The 20782-nt window shown below is 54.3% G+C and overlaps 1 protein-coding gene across 2 annotated transcripts in view; it reads right to left on the bottom strand.

Moving 5' to 3' along the window:
• Positions 1 to 20782, bottom strand: part of SYT11 (synaptotagmin 11) — a 91492-nt gene that overhangs the window by 3928 nt on the left and 66782 nt on the right. Inside the window, exons 2-3 of one of the 2 annotated variants that reach the window (XM_073637257.1) lie at positions 12868 to 13658; positions 12653 to 12773 (exon numbers count right to left, since the gene is read on the bottom strand). In XM_073637257.1, the coding sequence (XP_073493358.1) occupies positions 12653 to 12773; positions 12868 to 13658 (912 nt within the window). Of the gene's footprint in view, positions 1 to 12649; positions 12774 to 12867; positions 13659 to 20782 lie in introns of both variants that reach the window. The other variant, XM_073637256.1, reaches the window with a different exon arrangement.

Raw genomic sequence — 20782 nt, forward strand, 5'->3', positions numbered from 1 at the left:
GAGACTGATGAGAGAGGAGAAGAGGAGAGCTATAGAGGCCAGAGACTGATGAGAGAGGAGAAGAGGAGAGCTATAGAGACCAGAGACTGATGAGAGAAGAGAAGAGGAGAGCTATAGAGACCAGAGACTGATGAGAGTGGAGAAGAGGAGAGATATAGAGACCAGAGACTGATGAGAGAAGAGAAGAGGAGAGCTATAGAGGCCAGAGACTGATGAGAGAGGAGAAGAGGAGAGCTATAGAGGCCAGAGACTGATGAGAGAGGAGAAGAGGAGAGCTATAGAGGCCGGAGACTGATGAGAGAGGAGAAGAGGAGAGCTATAGAGACCAGAGACTGATGAGAGAGGAGAAGAGGAGAGCTATAGAGGCCAGAGACTGATGAGAGAGGAGAAGAGGAGAGCTATAGAGACCAGAGACTGATGAGAGAAGAGAAGAGGAGAGCTATAGAGGCCGGAGACTGATGAGAGAGGAGAAGAGGAGAGCTACAGAGACCAGAAACTGATGAGAGAGAAGAAGAGGAGAGCTATAGAGGCCGGAGACTGATGAGAGAGGAGAAGAGGAGAGCTATAGAGACCAGAGACTGATGAGAGAGGAGAAGAGGAGAGCTATAGAGGCCGGAGACTGATGAGAGAAGAGAAGAGGAGAGCTATAGAGGCCGGAGACTGATGAGAGAAGAGAAGAGGAGAGCTATAGAGGCCAGAGACTGATGAGAGAGGAGAAGAGGAGAGATATAGAGGCCGGAGACTGATGAGAGAGGAGTAGAGGAGAGCTATAGAGGCCGGAGACTGATGAGAGAGGAGAAGAGGAGATCTATAGAGGCCAGAGACTGATGAGAGAGGAGAAGAGGAGAGCTATAGAGGCCGGAGACTGATGAGAGAGGAGAAGAGGAGAGCTATAGAGACCAGAGACTGATGAGAGAGGAGAAGAGGAGATCTATAGAGACCAGAGACTGATGAGAGAGGAGAAGAGGAGATCTATAGAGACCAGAGACTGATGAGAGAGGAGAAGAGGAGAGCTATAGAGGCCAGAGACTGATGAGAGAGGAGAAGAGGAGATCTATAGAGACCAGAGACTGATGAGAGAGGAGAAGAGGAGAGCTATAGAGACCAGAGACTGATGAGAGAGGAGAAGAGGAGATCTATAGAGGCCAGAGACTGATGAGAGAGGAGAAGAGGAGAGCTATAGAGACCAGAGACTGATGAGAGAGGAGAAGAGGAGAGCTATAGAGGCCGGAGACTGATGAGAGAGGAGAAGAGGAGAGCTATAGAGACCAGAGACTGATGAGAGAGAAGAAGAGGAGAGCTATAGAGGCCAGAGACTGATGAGAGAGGAGAAGAGGAGAGCTATAGAGACCAGAGACTGATGAGAGAGGAGAAGAGGAGATCTATAGAGGCCAGAGACTGATGAGAGAGGAGAAGAGGAGAGCTATAGAGGCCAGAGACTGATGAGAGAGGAGAAGAGGAGAGCTATAGAGGCCGGAGACTGATGAGAGAGGAGAAGAGGAGAGCTATAGAGGCCAGAGACTGATGAGAGAGGAGAAGAGGAGAGCTACAGAGGCCGGAGATTGATGAGAGAGGAGAAGAGGAGAGCTATAGAGGCCAGAGACTGATGAGAGAGGAGAAGAGGAGAGCTATAGAGGCCAGAGACTGATGAGAGAGGAGAAGAGGAGATCTATAGAGGCCAGAGACTGATGAGAGAGGAGAAGAGGAGAGCTATAGAGGATGGAGACTGATGAGAGAGGAGAAGAGGAGAGCTATAGAGGCCGGAGACTGATGAGAGAGGAGAATAGGAGATCTATAGAGGCCGGAGACTGATGAGAGAGGAGAAGAGGAGATCTATAGAGGCCAGAGACTGATGAGAGCGGAGAAGAGGAGATCTATAGAGGCCGGAGACTGATGAGAGAGGAGAAGAGGAGATCTATAGAGGCCGGAGACTGATGAGAGAGGAGAAGAGGAGAGCTATAGAGGCCAGAGACTGAGGAGAGAGGAGAAGAGGAGAGCTATAGAGGCCAGAGACTGATGAGAGAGGAGAAGAGGAGAGCTATAGAGGCCAGAGACTGATGAGAGAGGAGAAGAGGAGAGCTATAGAGGCCGGAGACTGATGAGAGAGGAGAAGAGGAGATCTATAGAGGCCGGAGACTGATGAGAGAGGAGAAGAGGAGAGCTATAGAGACCAGAGACTGATGAGAGAGGAGAAGAGGAGAGCTATAGAGGCCAGAGACTGATGAGAGAGGAGAAGAGGAGAGCTATAGAGGCCAGAGACTGATGAGAGAGGAGAAGAGGAGAGCTATAGAGGCCGGAGACTGATGAGAGAGAACAAGAGGAGAGCTATAGAGGCCGAAGACTGATGAGAGAGAAGAAGAGGAGAGCTATAGAGGCCAGAGACTGATGAGAGAGGAGAAGAGCAGAGCTATAGAGGCTGGAGACTGATGAGAGAGGAGAAGAGGAGATCTATAGAGGCCGGAGACTGATGAGAGAGGAGAAGAGGAGATCTATAGAGACCGGAGACTGATGAGAGAGGAGAAGAGGAGAGCTATAGAGGCCAGAGACTGATGAGAGAGGAGAAGAGGAGAGCTATAGAGACCAGAGACTGATGAGAGAGGAGAAGAGGAGAGCTATAGAGGTCAGAGACTGATGAGAGAGGAGAAGAGGAGAGCTACAGAGGCCGGAGACTGATGAGAGAGGAGAAGAAGAGAGCTATAGAGGTCAGAGACTGATGAGAGAGGAGAAGAGGAGAACTATAGAGGCCGGAGACTGATGAGAGAGGAGAAGAGGAGAGCTATAGAGGCTGGAGACTGATGAGAGAGGAGAAGAGGAGATCTATAGAGGCCGGAGACTGATGAGAGACGAGAAGAGGAGATCTATAGAGGCCGGAGACTGATGAGAGAGGAGAAGAGGAGAGCTATAGAGACCAGAGACTGATGAGAGAGAAGAAGAGGAGAGCTATAGAGGCCGGAGACTGATGAGAGAGGAGAAAAGGAGAGCTATAGAGACCAGAGACTGATGAGAGAGGAGAGGAGGAGAGCTATAGAGGCCAGAGACTGATGAGAGAGGAGAAGAGGAGAGCTATAGAGGCCGGAGACTGATGAGAGAGGAGAAGAGGAGATCTATAGAGGCCAGAGACTGATGAGAGAGGAGAAGAGGAGAGCTATAGAGGCCGGAGACTGATGAGAGAGGAGAAGAGGAGAGCTATAGAGGCCGGAGACTGATGAGAGAGGAGAGGAGGAGAGCTATAGAGGCCAGAGACTGATGAGAGAGGAGAAGTGGAGAGCTATAGAGGCCGGAGACTGATGAGAGAGGAGAGGAGGAGAGCTATAGAGACCAGAGACTGATGAGAGAGGAGAGCTATAGAGACCAGAGACTGATGAGAGAGGAGAAGAGGAGAGCTATAGAGGCCGGAGACTGATGAGAGAGGAGAAGAGGAGAGCTATAGAGGCCGGAGATTGATGAGAGAGGAGAAGAGGAGAGCTATAGAGACCAGAGACTGATGAGAGAGGAGAAGAGGAGAGCTATAGAGACCAGAGACTGATGAGAGAGGAGAAGAGGAGATCTATAGAGGCCAGAGACTGATGAGAGAGGAGAAGAGGAGAGCGATAGAGACCAGAGACTGATGAGAGAGGAGAAGAGGAGAGCTACAGAGGCCGGAGACTGATGAGAGAGGAGAAGAGGAGAGCTATAGAGGCTGGAGACTGATGAGAGAGGAGAAGAGGAGAGATATAGAGATCGGAGACTGATGAGAGAGGAGAAGAGGAGATCTATAGAGGCCAGAGACTGATGAGAGAGGAGAAGAGGAGAGCTATAGAGACCAGAGACTGATGAGAGAGGAGAAGAGGAGAGCTATAGAGGCCGGAGACTGATGAGAGAGGAGAAGAGGAGAGATATAGAGATCGGAGACTGATGAGAGAGGAGAAGAGGAGAGCAACAGAGGCCAGAGACTGATGAGAGAGAACAAGAGGAGAGCTATAGAGGCCAGAGACTGATGAGAGAGGAGAAGAGGAGAGCTATAGAGGCCGGAGATTGATGAGAGAGAACAAGAGGAGAGCTATAGAGGCCAGAGACTGATGAGAGAGGAGAAGAGGAGAGCTATAGAGGCCGGAGACTGATGAGAGAGGAGAAGAGGAGAGATATAGAGATCGGAGACTGATGAGAGAGGAGAAGAGGAGAGCAACAGAGGCCAGAGACTGATGAGAGAGAACAAGAGGAGAGCTATAGAGGCCAGAGACTGATGAGAGAGGAGAAGAGGAGAGCTATAGAGGCCGGAGATTGATGAGAGAGGAGAAGAGGAGAGATATAGAGATCGGAGACTGATGAGAGAGGAGAAGAGGAGAGCTATAGAGGCCAGAGACTGATGAGAGAGGAGAAGAGGAGAGCTATAGAGACCGGAGACTGATGAGAGAGGAGAAGAGGAGAGATATAGAGATCGGAGACTGATGAGAGAGGAGAAGAGGAGAGCTATAGAGGCCAGAGACTGATGAGAGAGGAGAAGAGGAGAGCTATAGAGGCCGGAGACTGATGAGAGAGGAGAAGAGGAGAGCTATAGAGGCCGGAGACTGATGAGAGAGGAGAAGAGGAGAGCTATAGAGACCGGAGACTGATGAGAGAGGAGAAGAGGAGAGATATAGAGATCGGAGACTGATGAGAGAGGAGAAGAGGAGAGCTATAGAGGCCAGAGACTGATGAGAGAGGAGAAGAGGAGAGCTATAGAGGCCGGAGACTGATGAGAGAGGAGAAGAGGAGAGCTATAGAGGCCAGAGACTGATGAGAGAGGAGAAGAGGAGAGCTATAGAGACCAGAGACTGATGAGAGAGGAGAAGAGGAGAGCTATAGAGGCCGGAGACTGATGAGAGAGGAGAAGAGGAGAGCTATAGAGGCCGGAGACTGATGAGAGAGGAGAAGAGGAGAGCTATAGAGGCCGGAGATTGATGAGAGAGGAGAAGAGGAGAGCTATAGAGACCGGAGACTGATGAGAGAGGAGAAGAGGAGAGATATAGAGATCGGAGACTGATGAGAGAGGAGAAGAGGAGAGCTATAGAGGCCAGAGACTGATGAGAGAGGAGAAGAGGAGAGCTACAGAGGCCGGAGACTGATGGAAGAGGAGAAGAGGAGAGCTATAGAGGCCGGAGACTGATGGAAGAGGAGAAGAGGAGAGCTATAGAGGCCAGAGACTGATGAGAGAGGAGAAGAGGAGAGCTACAGAGGCCAGAGACTGATGGAAGAGGAGAAGAGGAGAGCTATAGAGGCCGGAGACTGATGGAAGAGGAGAAGAGGAGAGCTATAGAGGCCGGAGACTGATGAGAGAGGAGAAGAGGAGAGCTATAGAGACCAGAGACTGATGAGAGAGAAGAAGAGGAGAGCTATAGAGGCCAGAGACTGATGAGAGAGGAGAAGAGGAGAGCTATAGAGACCAGAGACTGATGAGAGAGGAGAAGAGGAGATCTATAGAGGCCAGAGACTGATGAGAGAGGAGAAGAGGAGAGCTATAGAGGCCAGAGACTGATGAGAGAGGAGAAGAGGAGAGCTATAGAGGCCGGAGACTGATGAGAGAGGAGAAGAGGAGAGCTATAGAGGCCAGAGACTGATGAGAGAGGAGAAGAGGAGAGCTACAGAGGCCGGAGATTGATGAGAGAGGAGAAGAGGAGAGCTATAGAGGCCAGAGACTGATGAGAGAGGAGAAGAGGAGAGCTATAGAGGCCAGAGACTGATGAGAGAGGAGAAGAGGAGATCTATAGAGGCCAGAGACTGATGAGAGAGGAGAAGAGGAGAGCTATAGAGGATGGAGACTGATGAGAGAGGAGAAGAGGAGAGCTATAGAGGCCGGAGACTGATGAGAGAGGAGAATAGGAGATCTATAGAGGCCGGAGACTGATGAGAGAGGAGAAGAGGAGATCTATAGAGGCCAGAGACTGATGAGAGCGGAGAAGAGGAGATCTATAGAGGCCGGAGACTGATGAGAGAGGAGAAGAGGAGATCTATAGAGGCCGGAGACTGATGAGAGAGGAGAAGAGGAGAGCTATAGAGGCCAGAGACTGAGGAGAGAGGAGAAGAGGAGAGCTATAGAGGCCAGAGACTGATGAGAGAGGAGAAGAGGAGAGCTATAGAGGCCAGAGACTGATGAGAGAGGAGAAGAGGAGAGCTATAGAGGCCGGAGACTGATGAGAGAGGAGAAGAGGAGATCTATAGAGGCCGGAGACTGATGAGAGAGGAGAAGAGGAGAGCTATAGAGACCAGAGACTGATGAGAGAGGAGAAGAGGAGAGCTATAGAGGCCAGAGACTGATGAGAGAGGAGAAGAGGAGAGCTATAGAGGCCAGAGACTGATGAGAGAGGAGAAGAGGAGAGCTATAGAGGCCGGAGACTGATGAGAGAGAACAAGAGGAGAGCTATAGAGGCCGAAGACTGATGAGAGAGAAGAAGAGGAGAGCTATAGAGGCCAGAGACTGATGAGAGAGGAGAAGAGCAGAGCTATAGAGGCTGGAGACTGATGAGAGAGGAGAAGAGGAGATCTATAGAGGCCGGAGACTGATGAGAGAGGAGAAGAGGAGATCTATAGAGACCGGAGACTGATGAGAGAGGAGAAGAGGAGAGCTATAGAGGCCAGAGACTGATGAGAGAGGAGAAGAGGAGAGCTATAGAGACCAGAGACTGATGAGAGAGGAGAAGAGGAGAGCTATAGAGGTCAGAGACTGATGAGAGAGGAGAAGAGGAGAGCTACAGAGGCCGGAGACTGATGAGAGAGGAGAAGAAGAGAGCTATAGAGGTCAGAGACTGATGAGAGAGGAGAAGAGGAGAACTATAGAGGCCGGAGACTGATGAGAGAGGAGAAGAGGAGAGCTATAGAGGCTGGAGACTGATGAGAGAGGAGAAGAGGAGATCTATAGAGGCCGGAGACTGATGAGAGACGAGAAGAGGAGATCTATAGAGGCCGGAGACTGATGAGAGAGGAGAAGAGGAGAGCTATAGAGACCAGAGACTGATGAGAGAGAAGAAGAGGAGAGCTATAGAGGCCGGAGACTGATGAGAGAGGAGAAAAGGAGAGCTATAGAGACCAGAGACTGATGAGAGAGGAGAGGAGGAGAGCTATAGAGGCCAGAGACTGATGAGAGAGGAGAAGAGGAGAGCTATAGAGGCCGGAGACTGATGAGAGAGGAGAAGAGGAGATCTATAGAGGCCAGAGACTGATGAGAGAGGAGAAGAGGAGAGCTATAGAGGCCGGAGACTGATGAGAGAGGAGAAGAGGAGAGCTATAGAGGCCGGAGACTGATGAGAGAGGAGAGGAGGAGAGCTATAGAGGCCAGAGACTGATGAGAGAGGAGAAGTGGAGAGCTATAGAGGCCGGAGACTGATGAGAGAGGAGAGGAGGAGAGCTATAGAGACCAGAGACTGATGAGAGAGGAGAGCTATAGAGACCAGAGACTGATGAGAGAGGAGAAGAGGAGAGCTATAGAGGCCGGAGACTGATGAGAGAGGAGAAGAGGAGAGCTATAGAGGCCGGAGATTGATGAGAGAGGAGAAGAGGAGAGCTATAGAGACCAGAGACTGATGAGAGAGGAGAAGAGGAGAGCTATAGAGACCAGAGACTGATGAGAGAGGAGAAGAGGAGATCTATAGAGGCCAGAGACTGATGAGAGAGGAGAAGAGGAGAGCGATAGAGACCAGAGACTGATGAGAGAGGAGAAGAGGAGAGCTACAGAGGCCGGAGACTGATGAGAGAGGAGAAGAGGAGAGCTATAGAGGCTGGAGACTGATGAGAGAGGAGAAGAGGAGAGATATAGAGATCGGAGACTGATGAGAGAGGAGAAGAGGAGATCTATAGAGGCCAGAGACTGATGAGAGAGGAGAAGAGGAGAGCTATAGAGACCAGAGACTGATGAGAGAGGAGAAGAGGAGAGCTATAGAGGCCGGAGACTGATGAGAGAGGAGAAGAGGAGAGATATAGAGATCGGAGACTGATGAGAGAGGAGAAGAGGAGAGCAACAGAGGCCAGAGACTGATGAGAGAGAACAAGAGGAGAGCTATAGAGGCCAGAGACTGATGAGAGAGGAGAAGAGGAGAGCTATAGAGGCCGGAGATTGATGAGAGAGAACAAGAGGAGAGCTATAGAGGCCAGAGACTGATGAGAGAGGAGAAGAGGAGAGCTATAGAGGCCGGAGACTGATGAGAGAGGAGAAGAGGAGAGATATAGAGATCGGAGACTGATGAGAGAGGAGAAGAGGAGAGCAACAGAGGCCAGAGACTGATGAGAGAGAACAAGAGGAGAGCTATAGAGGCCAGAGACTGATGAGAGAGGAGAAGAGGAGAGCTATAGAGGCCGGAGATTGATGAGAGAGGAGAAGAGGAGAGATATAGAGATCGGAGACTGATGAGAGAGGAGAAGAGGAGAGCTATAGAGGCCAGAGACTGATGAGAGAGGAGAAGAGGAGAGCTATAGAGACCGGAGACTGATGAGAGAGGAGAAGAGGAGAGATATAGAGATCGGAGACTGATGAGAGAGGAGAAGAGGAGAGCTATAGAGGCCAGAGACTGATGAGAGAGGAGAAGAGGAGAGCTATAGAGGCCGGAGACTGATGAGAGAGGAGAAGAGGAGAGCTATAGAGGCCGGAGACTGATGAGAGAGGAGAAGAGGAGAGCTATAGAGACCGGAGACTGATGAGAGAGGAGAAGAGGAGAGATATAGAGATCGGAGACTGATGAGAGAGGAGAAGAGGAGAGCTATAGAGGCCAGAGACTGATGAGAGAGGAGAAGAGGAGAGCTATAGAGGCCGGAGACTGATGAGAGAGGAGAAGAGGAGAGCTATAGAGGCCAGAGACTGATGAGAGAGGAGAAGAGGAGAGCTATAGAGACCAGAGACTGATGAGAGAGGAGAAGAGGAGAGCTATAGAGGCCGGAGACTGATGAGAGAGGAGAAGAGGAGAGCTATAGAGGCCGGAGACTGATGAGAGAGGAGAAGAGGAGAGCTATAGAGGCCGGAGATTGATGAGAGAGGAGAAGAGGAGAGCTATAGAGACCGGAGACTGATGAGAGAGGAGAAGAGGAGAGATATAGAGATCGGAGACTGATGAGAGAGGAGAAGAGGAGAGCTATAGAGGCCAGAGACTGATGAGAGAGGAGAAGAGGAGAGCTACAGAGGCCGGAGACTGATGGAAGAGGAGAAGAGGAGAGCTATAGAGGCCGGAGACTGATGGAAGAGGAGAAGAGGAGAGCTATAGAGGCCAGAGACTGATGAGAGAGGAGAAGAGGAGAGCTACAGAGGCCAGAGACTGATGGAAGAGGAGAAGAGGAGAGCTATAGAGGCCGGAGACTGATGGAAGAGGAGAAGAGGAGAGCTATAGAGGCCGGAGACTGATGGAAGAGGAGAAGAGGAGAGCTATAGAGGCCAGAGACTGATGAGAGAGGAGAAGAGGAGAGCTACAGAGGCCAGAGACTGATGAGAGAGGAGAAGAGGAGAGCTATAGAGGCCGGAGATTGATGAGAGAGGAGAAGAGGAGAGCTATAGAGGCCAGAGACTGATGAGAGAGGAGAAGAGGAGAGCTACAGAGGCCGGAGACTGATGAGAGAGGAGAAGAGGAGAGATATAGAGGCCGGAGACTGATGGAAGAGGAGAAGAGGAGAGCTATAGAGGCCAGAGACTGATGAGAGAGAAGAAGAGGAGAGATATAGAGGCCAGAGACTGATGAGAGAGGAGAAGAGGAGAGCTATAGAGGCTGGAGACTGATGAGAGAGGAGAAGAGGAGAGCTATAGAGGCCGGAGATTGATGAGAGAGGAGAAGAGGAGATCTATAGAGGCCAGAGACTGATGAGAGAGGAGAAGAGGAGAGCTATAGAGGCCGGAGATTGATGAGAGAGGAGAAGAGGAGAGCTATAGAGTCCAGAGACTGATGAGAGAGGAGAAGAGGAGAGCTATAGAGACCAGAGACTGATGAGAGAGGAGAAGAGGAGATCTATAGAGGCCGGAGACTGATGAGAGAGGAGAAGAGGAGAGCTACAGAGGCCGGAGACTGATGAGAGAGGAGAAGAGGAGAGCTACAGAGGCCGGAGACTGATGAGAGAGGAGAAGAGGAGAGATATAGAGATCGGAGACTGATGAGAGAGGAGAAGAGGAGAGCTATAGAGGCCAGAGACTGATGAGAGAGAAGAAGAGGAGAGCTATAGAGACCAGAGACTGATGAGAGAGAAGAAGAGGAGATCTATAGAGACCAGAGATTGATGAGAGAGGAGAAGAGGAGAGCTATAGAGGCCGGAGACTGATGAGAGAGGAGAAGAGGAGAGCTATAGAGACCAGAGACTGATGAGAGAGGAGAAGAGGAGAGCTATAGAGGCCAGAGACTGATGAGAGAGGAGAAGAGGAGAGCTATAGAGGCCGGAGACTGATGGAAGAGGAGAAGAGGAGAGCTATAGAGGCCAGAGACTGATGAGAGAGGAGAAGAGGAGAGCTATAGAGGCCGGAGACTGATGAGAGAGGAGAAGAGGACAGCTACAGAGGCCGGAGACTGATGAGAGAGGAGAAGAGGAGATCTATAGAGGCCGAAGACTGATGAGAGAGGAGAAGAGGAGAGCTATAGAGACCAGAGACTGATGAGAGAGGAGAAGAGGAGAGCTATAGAGGCCAGAGACTGATGAGAGAGGAGAAGAGGAGATCTATAGAGACCAGAGACTGATGAGAGAGGAGAAGAGGAGAGCTATAGAGACCAGAGACTGATGAGAGAGGAGAAGAGGAGAGCTATAGAGACCAGAGACTGATGAGAGAGGAGAAGAGGAGATCTATAGAGGCCAGAGACTGATGAGAGAGGAGAAGAGGAGAGCTATAGAGGCCAGAGACTGATGAGAGAGGAGAAGAGGAGAGCTATAGAGGCCAGAGACTGATGAGAGAGGAGAAGAGGAGATCTATAGAGGCCAGAGACTGATGAGAGAGGAGAAGAGGAGAGCTATAGAGGCCAGAGACTGATGAGAGAGGAGAAGAGGAGAGCTACAGAGGCCGGAGACTGATGAGAGAGGAGAAGAGGAGAGCTATAGAGGCCAGAGACTGATGAGAGAGGAGAAGAGGAGATCTATAGAGGCCAGAGACTGATGAGAGAGGAGAAGAGGAGATCTATAGAGGCCAGAGACTGATGAGAGAGGAGAAGAGGAGATCTATAGAGGCCGGAGACTGATGAGAGAGGAGAAGAGGAGAGCTATAGAGGCCAGAGACTGATGAGAGAGGAGAAGAGGAGAGCTACAGAGGCCGGAGACTGATGAGAGAGGAGAAGAGGAGAGCTATAGAGACCAGAGACTGATGAGAGAGGAGAAGAGGAGAGCTATAGAGGCCAGAGACTGATGAGAGAGGAGAAGAGGAGAGCTATAGAGGCCAGAGACTGATGAGAGAGGAGAAGAGGAGAGCTATAGAGGTCAGAGACTGATGAGAGAGGAGAAGAGGAGAGCTACAGAGGCCGGAGACTGATGAGAGAGGAGAAGAGGAGAGCTATAGAGGCTGGAGACTGATGAGAGAGGAGAAGAGGAGAGCTATAGAGGCCGGAGACTGATGAGAGAGGAGAAGAGGAGAGCTATAGAGGCCGGAGACTGATGAGAGAGGAGAAGAGGAGAGCTATAGAGGCCGGAGACTGATGAGAGAGGAGAAGAGGAGAGCTATAGAGGTCAGAGACTGATGAGAGAGGAGAAAAGGAGAGCTACAGAGGCCGGAGACTGATGAGAGAGGAGAAGAGGAGAGATATAGAGGCTGGAGACTGATGAGAGAGGAGAAGAGGAGATCTATAGAGACCGGAGACTGATGAGAGAGGAGAAGAGGAGATCTATAGAGGCCGGAGACTGATGAGAGAGGAGAAGAGGAGAGCTATAGAGGCCAGAGACTGATGAGAGAGGAGAAGAGGAGAGCTATAGAGGCTGGAGACTGATGAGAGAGGAGAAGAGGAGATCTATAGAGACCGGAGACTGATGAGCGAGGAGAAGAGGAGAGCTATAGAGACCAGAGACTGATGAGAGAGAAGAAGAGGAGAGCTATAGAGGCCGGAGACTGATGAGAGAGGAGAAGAGGAGAGCCATAGAGGCCAGAGACTGATGAGAGAGAAGAAGAGGAGAGCTATAGAGGCCGGAGACTGATGAGAGAGGAGAAGAGGAGAGCTATAGAGGCCGGAGACTGATGAGAGAGGAGAAGAGGAGAGCTATAGAGGCCAGAGACTGATGAGAGAGGAGAAGAGGAGAGCTATAGAGGCCAGAGACTGATGAGAGAGGAGAAGAGGAGAGCTATAGAGGCCGGAGACTGATGAGAGAGGAGAAGAGGAGAGCTATAGAGACCAGAGACTGATGAGAGAGGAGAAGAGGAGAGCTATAGAGGCCGGAGACCGATGAGAGAGGGGAAGAGGAGAGCTATAGAGGCCAGAGACTGATGAGAGAGGAGAAGAGGAGAGCTATAGAGGCCGGAGACTGATGAGAGAGGAGAAGAGGAGATCTATAGAGACCGGAGACTGATGAGAGAGGAGAAGAGCAGAGCTATAGAGGCCGGACACTGATGCAAGAGGAGAAGAGGAGAGCTATAGAGGCCGGAGACTGATGAGAGAGGAGAAGAGCAGAGCTATAGAGGCCGGACACTGATGCAAGAGGATAGGACAGAGGAGAATATGGCGATGAGGTAGCACAGAACACGGGGTAGATAAATAGCTGCTACCTGAGAGGCCAGTGATGTCCATTCTCGGCAGGTGTTTGGCCTTCAGCACCACCACCGTCATTCTTTGAGCCACTGGCTGATAGGACAGCGACACCTGCAGTTCACCGCGGCTCACGCACTTCTGTGACAAGGAGAATGCAGAATTAACCCTTCATGTGTAGTCGGCGGCAATGAGATGTGCTCATCTCTCCATATGACACCTATCATCACATTACCTGGATGTTCCTCTTCACAATGTGCCGGGTGATCTGCACTCGCCCTGTACTGGGATCGACCCCTGACAGCGGCACTATCACCTCACCAATCACGTCATCTCGCGAGAAACGGTCAAAGCTCAACACCAGAAAGTGAAGAAGCAGGTCCTGGAGCTGGCTGTAGGGGATGCCATAGAAGGTGAAGGTCTCATCAAACACGGGATCCAGGGTTTTCCGTAAGACACGCGTCTTTACCCGATGCTTCTTGTCTGGAAGGATGGTCATTTTGATATAGGGGTCAGAGCCGTGGGCCTGCTCGTCCATCACCGGGAGGCCATGAGCTTCTTGTATGGTCACCACCAAGGCTTTCTTAGGGAAGTTATAGTCCACAGAAATGGTTAGCGACCCCAGCGTCACCTCCTCCTCGGGGGTTGATAGGGATGATGTCTTGCTTGCACCGGAGCTTGTGCTCACACTTGGACTCACCTCCTGCCCATAGTGTGGGTTGATGGGCAGCTGGGTAACAGCAGTGGCCAGGCCGTTAGGACCTTTCTCAGTTCCTATCAGACCAGCCTCAGCACTGCCGCCGTCTGCATGGGACTTATCTCTGCGCACACGGAAGGTCTTCTTCTTGTTGCTGAGGGTCTCTGGGTAGATACTGATCCCCTTCAGCATGTGGATGAACTTGTATGGTGGGGTCTTATATTTCTTCTCCATACGGCTGTGACAACAGCTCCAGATAAAGACCGCCACCGAGATGGACACTACCAAGACAGCAGCGCCAATGAAACCCGCTGCAATCGGAGACATGTCTATGGAACAGAACAGAAGATGCAGGTCACACATGTAACATGCTAAAAAATCATGTCACCATGAAAGGAACTATGGACTGGCATGGACCTACACAGGTCATCCCCGCTTCATCTTCCATGACTAGAAACCACCATGTCCTGTCAACATGAAAGGAACTGCAGACCAACACAGACCTACACGGGTCATCCCCCACTCCATCCTCCATGACCACCGTGTCCCGTCACCGAGCAAGGAACTGTGGACCTATATGGGTCATCGCCGGCTTCATTCTCCATGACCAGAAACCATCGTATCCTGTCACTACGCAAGGAACTGCAGACCAGCAAAGACCTAAAGGTGTCACCCCCAGCTCATCCTCCATGACCATCGTGTCCCGTCACTAAGCAAGGAACTGCAGACTGGCAAAGAACTAAAGGTGTCACCCCCAGATCATCCTCCACGCCCATCATGTCCCGTCACTAAGCAAGGAACTGCAGACTGGCAAAGACCTAAAGGTGTCACCCCCAGCTCATTCTCCATGACCATCGTGTCCCGTCACTACGTAAGGAAATGCAGACCAGCAAAGACCTAAAGGTGTCAGCCCCAGCTCATCCTCCATGACCATCGTATCCTGTCACTAAGCAAGGAACTGCAAACCAGCAAAGACCTAAAGGTGTCACCCCCAGCTCATCCTCCATGACCATCGTGTCCCGTCACTAAGCAAGGAACTGCAGACTGGCAAAGAACTAAAGGTGTCACCCCCAGCTCATTCTCCATGACCATCGTGTCCCGTCACTACGTAAGGAAATGCAGACCAGCAAAGACCTAAAGGTGTCAGCCCCAGCTCATCCTCCATGACCATCGTATCCTGTCACTAAGCAAGGAACTGCAAACCAGCAAAGACCTAAAGGTGTCACCCCCAGCTCATCCTCCATGACCATCGTGTCCCGTCACTAAGCAAGGAACTGCAGACCAGCAAAGACCTAAAGGTGTCACCCCCAGTTCATCCTCCATCACCATCGTGTCACTAAGCAAGAAACTGCAGACCAGCAAAGACATAAAGGTGTCACCCCCAGCTCATCCTCCATGACCATCGTATCCTGTCACTAAGCAAGGAACTGCAGACCAGCAAAGACCTAAAGGTGTCACCCCCAGCTCATCCTCCATGACCATCGTGTCCCGTCACTAAGCAAGGAACTGCAGACCAGCAAAGACCTAAAGGTGTCACCCCCAGCTCATCTTCCATGACCATCGTGTCCCGTCACTAAGCAAGGAACTGCAGACCAGCAAAGACCTAAAGGTGTCACCCCCAGCTCATCCTCCATGACCATCGTGTCCCGTCACTAAGCAAGGAACTGCAGACCAGCAAAGACCTAAAGGTGTCACCCCCAGCTCATCCTCCATCACCATCTTGTCACTAAGCAAGGAACTGTAGACCAGCAAGGACCTACAAGGGTCATCCCCCGCTCCATCCTCCATGACCACCGTGTCCTGTCATCACGCTGCTTGTCCTCTATAAGTGGTCTGACATGTGTCCCCTTCAGTATGACCCCGTACACGTCTCCTCTCATGTGTGTGTGACCCCGTACACGTCCCCTCCCGTGTGTGTGACCCCGTACACGTCCCCTCCTGTGTGTGTGTGACACCGTACACTTCCCCTCCCGTGTGACCCCGTACACGTCCCCTCCCGTGTGTGTGTGACCCCGTACACGTCCTCTCCCATGTGTGTGACCCCGTACACGGCCCCTCCCGTGTTTGTGACCCTGTACACGTCTTCTCCCGTGTGTGTGTGACCCCGTACACGTCCTCTCCCGTGTGTGTGTGACCCCGTACACGTCCTCTCCCGTGTGTGTGACCCCGTACACGTCCCCTTCCATGACTGTGACCCCGTACACGTCCTTTCCCGTGTGTGTGACCCCGTACACGTCCCCTCCTGTGTGTGTGTGACCCCGTACACGTCCCCTCCCGTGTGTGTGTGACCCCGTACACGTCCCCTCCCGTGTGTGTGTGACCTCGTACACGTCCCCTCCCGTGTGTGTGTGACCTCGTACATGTCCCCTCCCGTGTGTGTGACCCCGTAAACGTCCCCTCCTGTGTGTGTGTGACCCCGTACATGTCGACTCCCGTGTGTGTGTGACCCCGAACACGTCCCCTCCCGTGTGTTTGTGACCCCGAACACGTCCCCTCCCGTGTGTGTGTGACCCCGTACACGTCCCCTCCTGTGTGTGTGTGACCCCGTACATGTCGACTCCCGTGTGTGTGTGACCCCGAACACGTCCCCTCCCGTGTGTTTGTGACCCCGAACACGTCCCCTCCCGTGTGTGTGTGTGACCCCGTACACGTCCCCTCCTGTGTGTGTGACCCCGTACACGTCCTCTCCCGTGTGTGTGTGACCCCGTACACGTCCCCTCCCGTGTGTTTGTGACCCCGTACACGTCCCCTCCCGTGTGTTTGTGACCCCGTACACGTCCCCCCCGTGTGTTTGTGACCCCGTACACGTCCTCTCCCGCGTGTGTGACCCCGTACACGTCCTCTCCTGTGTGTGTGTGACCCCGTACACGTCCCCTCCCGTGTGTTTGTGACCCCGTACACGTCCTCTCCCGTGTGTGTGACCCCGTACATGTCCTCTCCCGTGTGTGTGTGACCCCGTACACGTCCTCTCTCGTGTGTTTGTGACCCCGTACATGTCCCTTCCCGTGTGTGTGTGACCCCGTACACGTCCCCTCCCGTGTGTTTGTGACCCCGTACATGTCCCTTCCCGTGTGTGTGTGACCCCGTACACGTACTCTCCCGTGTGTTTGTGACCCCGTACACTTCCCCTCCCGTGTGTTTGTGACCCCGTACATGTCCCTTCCCGTGTGTGTGTGACCCTGAACACGTCACCTCCTGTGTGTGTGACCCAGTACACGTCGTCTCCCGTGTGTGTGACCCCGTACACGTCCTCTCCCCTGTGTGACCCCGTACACGTCCCCTTCCGTGTGTGTGTGACCACGTACACGTCCCCTCCCGTGTGTGTGTGACCCTGAACACGTCACCTCCTGTGTGTGTGACCCAGTACACGTCGTCTCCCGTGTGTGTGACCCCGTACACGTCCCCTCCCGTGTGTGACCCCGTACACGTCCCCTCCCGGGTGTTTGTGACCCCGTACACGTCCCCTCCCGTGTGTGTGACCCAGTACACGTCCCCTCCCGTGTGTATGACACCGTACACGTCCCCTCCCGGGTGTTTGTGACCCGTACACGCCCCCTCCCGTGTGTGTGACCCCGTACACGTCCCCTCCCGTGTGTGTGACCCCGTACACGTCCCCTCCCGTGTATGTGACCCCGTACACCTCCCCTCCCGTGTGTGTGTGACCCCGTACACGTCCTCTCCCATGTGTGTGTGTGACCCCGTACACGTCCCCTCCCGCGTGTGTGTGAGCCCATACATGTCCCCTCCCGTGTGTGTGTGATCCCATACACGTCCTCTCCCGTGTGTGTGTGTGACCCCGTACACGTCCCCTCCCGTGTGTGTGTGACCCTGTACACGTCACCTCCCGTGTGTGTGACCCCGTACACGTCCCCTCCCGTGTGTGTGACCCCGTACACGTCCTCTCCCGTGTGTGTGTGTGACCCCGTACACGTCCCCTCCCGTGTGTGTGTGACCCTGTACACGTCGTCTCCCGTGTGTGTGACCCCGTACACGTCCCCTCCCGTGTGTGACCCCGTACACGTCCCCTCCCGGGTGTTTGTGACCCCGTACACGTCCCCTCCCGTGTGTGTGTGACCCCGTACACGTCCCCTCCCGTGTGTGTGACCCCGTACACGTCCCCTCCCGTGTGTGTGACCCCGTACACGTCCTCTCCCGTGTGTGTGTGTGACCCCGTACACGTCCCCTCCCGTGTGTGTGTGACCCTGTACACGTCGTCTCCCGTGTGTGTGACCCCGTACACGTCCCCTCCCGTGTGTGACCCCGTACACGTCCCCTCCCGGGTGTTTGTGACCCCGTACACGTCCCCTCCCGTGTGTGTGTGACCCCGTACACGTCCCCTCTCGTGTGTGTGACCCCGTACACGTCCCCTCCCGTGTGTGTGTGACCCCGTACACGTCCTCTCCCGTGTGTGTGACCCCGTACACGTCCTCTCCCGTGTGTGTGACCCCGTACACGTTCTCTCCCGTGTGTGTGACCCCGTACACGTCCCCTCCCGGGTGTTTGTGACCCCGTACACGTCCTCTCCCGTGTGTGTGTGACCCCGTACACGTCCCCTCCCGTGTGTGTGACCCCGTACACGTCCTCTACCGTGTGTGTGACACCGTACACGTCCCCTCCCGGGTGTTTGTGACCCCGTACACGTCCCCTCCCGTGTGTGTGACCCCGTACACGTCCGCTCCCGTGTGTATGACACCGTACACGTCCCCTCCCGGGTGTTTGTGACCCCGTACACGCCCCCTCCCGTGTGTGTGACCCCGTACACGTCCCCTCCCGTGTGTGTGACCCCGTACACGTCCCCTCCCGTGTATGTGACCCCGTACACCTCCCCTCCCGTGTGTGTGTGACCCCGTACACATCCTCTCCCATGTGTGTGTGTGACCCCGTACACGTCCCCTCCCGCGTGTGTGTGAGCCCATACATGTCCCCTCCCGTGTGTGTGTGTGACCCCGTACACGTCCTCTCCTGTGTGTGTGACCCCGTACACGTCCCCTCCCGTGTGTGTGTGACCCCGTACACGTCCCCTTCCGTGTGTGTGTGTGTGTGACCCCGTACACGTCCTCTCCTGTGTGTGTGTGTGACCCCGTACACGTCCCCTCCCGTGTGTGTGACCCCGTACACGTCCCCTCTCGTGTGTGTGTGACCCCGTACACGTCCCCTCCCGTGTGTGTAATCCCGTACACGTCCTCTCCCGTGTGTGTGACCCCGTACACGTCCCCTCCCGTGTGTGACCCCGTACACGTCCCCTCCCGTGTGTGTGACCCCGTACACGTCCCCTCCCGTGTGTGTGTGACCCCGTACACGTCCCCTCCCGTGTGTGTGTGACCCCGTACACGTCCTCTCCCGTGTGTGTGACCCCGTACACGTCCCCTCTAGTGTGTGTATGACCCCGTACACGTCCCCTCCCGTGTGTGTGACCCCGTACACGTCCTCTCCCGTGTGTGTGACCCCGTACACGTCCCCTCCAGTGTGTGTGTGACCCCGTACACGTCCTCTCCCGTGTGTGTGACCCCGTACACGTCCCTTCCAGTGTGTGTGTGACCCCGTACACGTCCCCTCCCGTGTGTGTGACCCCGTACACGTCCCCTCCCGTGTGTGTGTGTGACCCCGTACACTTCCCCTCCCGTGTGTGTGACCCCGTACACGTCCCCTCCCGTGTGTGTGTGACCCGGTACACATCCCCTCCCGTGTGTGTGACCCCGTACACGTCCCCTCCAGTGTGTGTGTGACCCCGTACACGTCCCCTCCCGTGTGTGTGACCCCGTACACGTCCCCTCCCGTGTGTGTGTGTGACCCCGTACACTTCCCCTCCCGTGTGTGTGTGACCCTGTACACGTCCTCTCCCGTGTGTGTGTGACCCCGTACACGTCCTCTCCTGTGTGTGTGTGTGTGACCCCGTACACGTCCCCTCCCGTGTGTGTGACCCCATACACGTCCCCTCCCGTGTGTGTGACCCCGTAAACGTCCCCTCCCGTGTGAGTGACCCCGTACACGTCCCCTCCCGTGTGTGTGACCCCGTACACTTCCCCTCCGTGTGTGTGACCCCGTACACTTCCCCTCCGTGTGTGTGACTCCGTACACGTCCCCTCCCGTGTGTGTGACCCCGTACACGTCCCCTCCCGTGTGTGTGTGTGACCCCGTACACGTCCCCTCCCGTGTGTGTGTGACCACGTACACGTCCCCTCCCGTGTGTGTGTGACCACGTACACGTCCTCTCCCGTGTGTGTGTGACCCCGTACACGTCCCCTCCCGTGTGTTTGTGACCCTGTACACGTCCCCTCCCGTGTGTGTGACCCCGTACACTTCCCCTCCCGTGTGTGTGACCCCGTACACGTCCCCTCCCGTGTGTGTGTGACCCCGCACACTTCCCCTCCCGTGTGTGTGTGACCAAGTACACGTCCCCTCCCGTGTGTGTGTGACCACGTACACTTCCCCTCCGTGTGTGTGACTCCGTACACGTCCCCTCCCGTGTGTGTGACCCCGTACACGTCCTCTCCCGTGTGTGTGTGTGACCCCGTACACGTCCCCTCCCGTGTGTGTGTGACCCCGTACACTTCCCCTCCGTGTGTGTGACTCCGTACACGTCCCCTCCCATGTGTGTGACCCCGTACACGTCCCCTCCCGTGTGTGTGTGTGACCCCGTACACGTCCCCTCCCGTGTGTGTGTGACCACGTACACGTCCCCTCCCGTGTGTGTGTGACCCCGTACACGTCCCCTCCCGTGTGTGTGACCCCGTACACGTCCCCTCCAGTGTGTGTGTGACCCCGTACACGTCCTCTCCCTTGTGTGTGACCCCGTACACGTCCCCTCCCGTGTGTGTGTGACCCCGTACACGTCCTCTCCCGTGTGTGTGACCCCGTACACGTCCTCTCCCGTGTGTGTGACCCCGTACACGTCCCCTCCTGTGTGTGTGTGACCCCGTACACGTCCCCTCCCATGTGTGTGTGTGACCCCGTACACGTCCCCTCCTGTGTGTGTGACCCCGTACACGTCCTCTCCCGTGTGTGTGTGACCCCGTACACGTCCCCTCTCGTGTGTGTGTGACCCCGTACACGTTCTCTCCCGTGTGTGTGACCCCGTACACGTCCTCTCCCGTGTGTGTGTGACCCCGTACACGTCCCCTCCCATATGTGTGTGTGACCCCGTAAACGTCCTCTCCCCTGTGTGACCCCGTAAACGTCCTCTCCCCTGTGTGACCCCGTACACGTCCCCTTCCGTGTGTGTGTGACCCCGTACACCTCCCCTCCCGTGTGTGACCCCGTACACGTCCCCTCCCGTGTGTGTGACCCCGTACACGTCCCCTCCCGTGTGTGTGTGACCCCGTACACGTCCCCTTCCGTGTGTGTGTGACCCCGTACACCTCCCCTCCCGTGTGTGACCCCGTACACGTCCTCTCCCGTGTGTGTGACCCCGTACACGTCCTCTCCCGTGTGTGTGTGACCCCGTACACGTACT

Source organism: Phyllobates terribilis, unplaced genomic scaffold, assembly GCF_046119375.1.
Source record: "Phyllobates terribilis strain yellow unplaced genomic scaffold, ASM4611937v1 Scaffold_6__1_contigs__length_29720123, whole genome shotgun sequence".
In the NCBI taxonomy this organism is placed as follows: Eukaryota; Metazoa; Chordata; class Amphibia; order Anura; family Dendrobatidae; genus Phyllobates; species Phyllobates terribilis.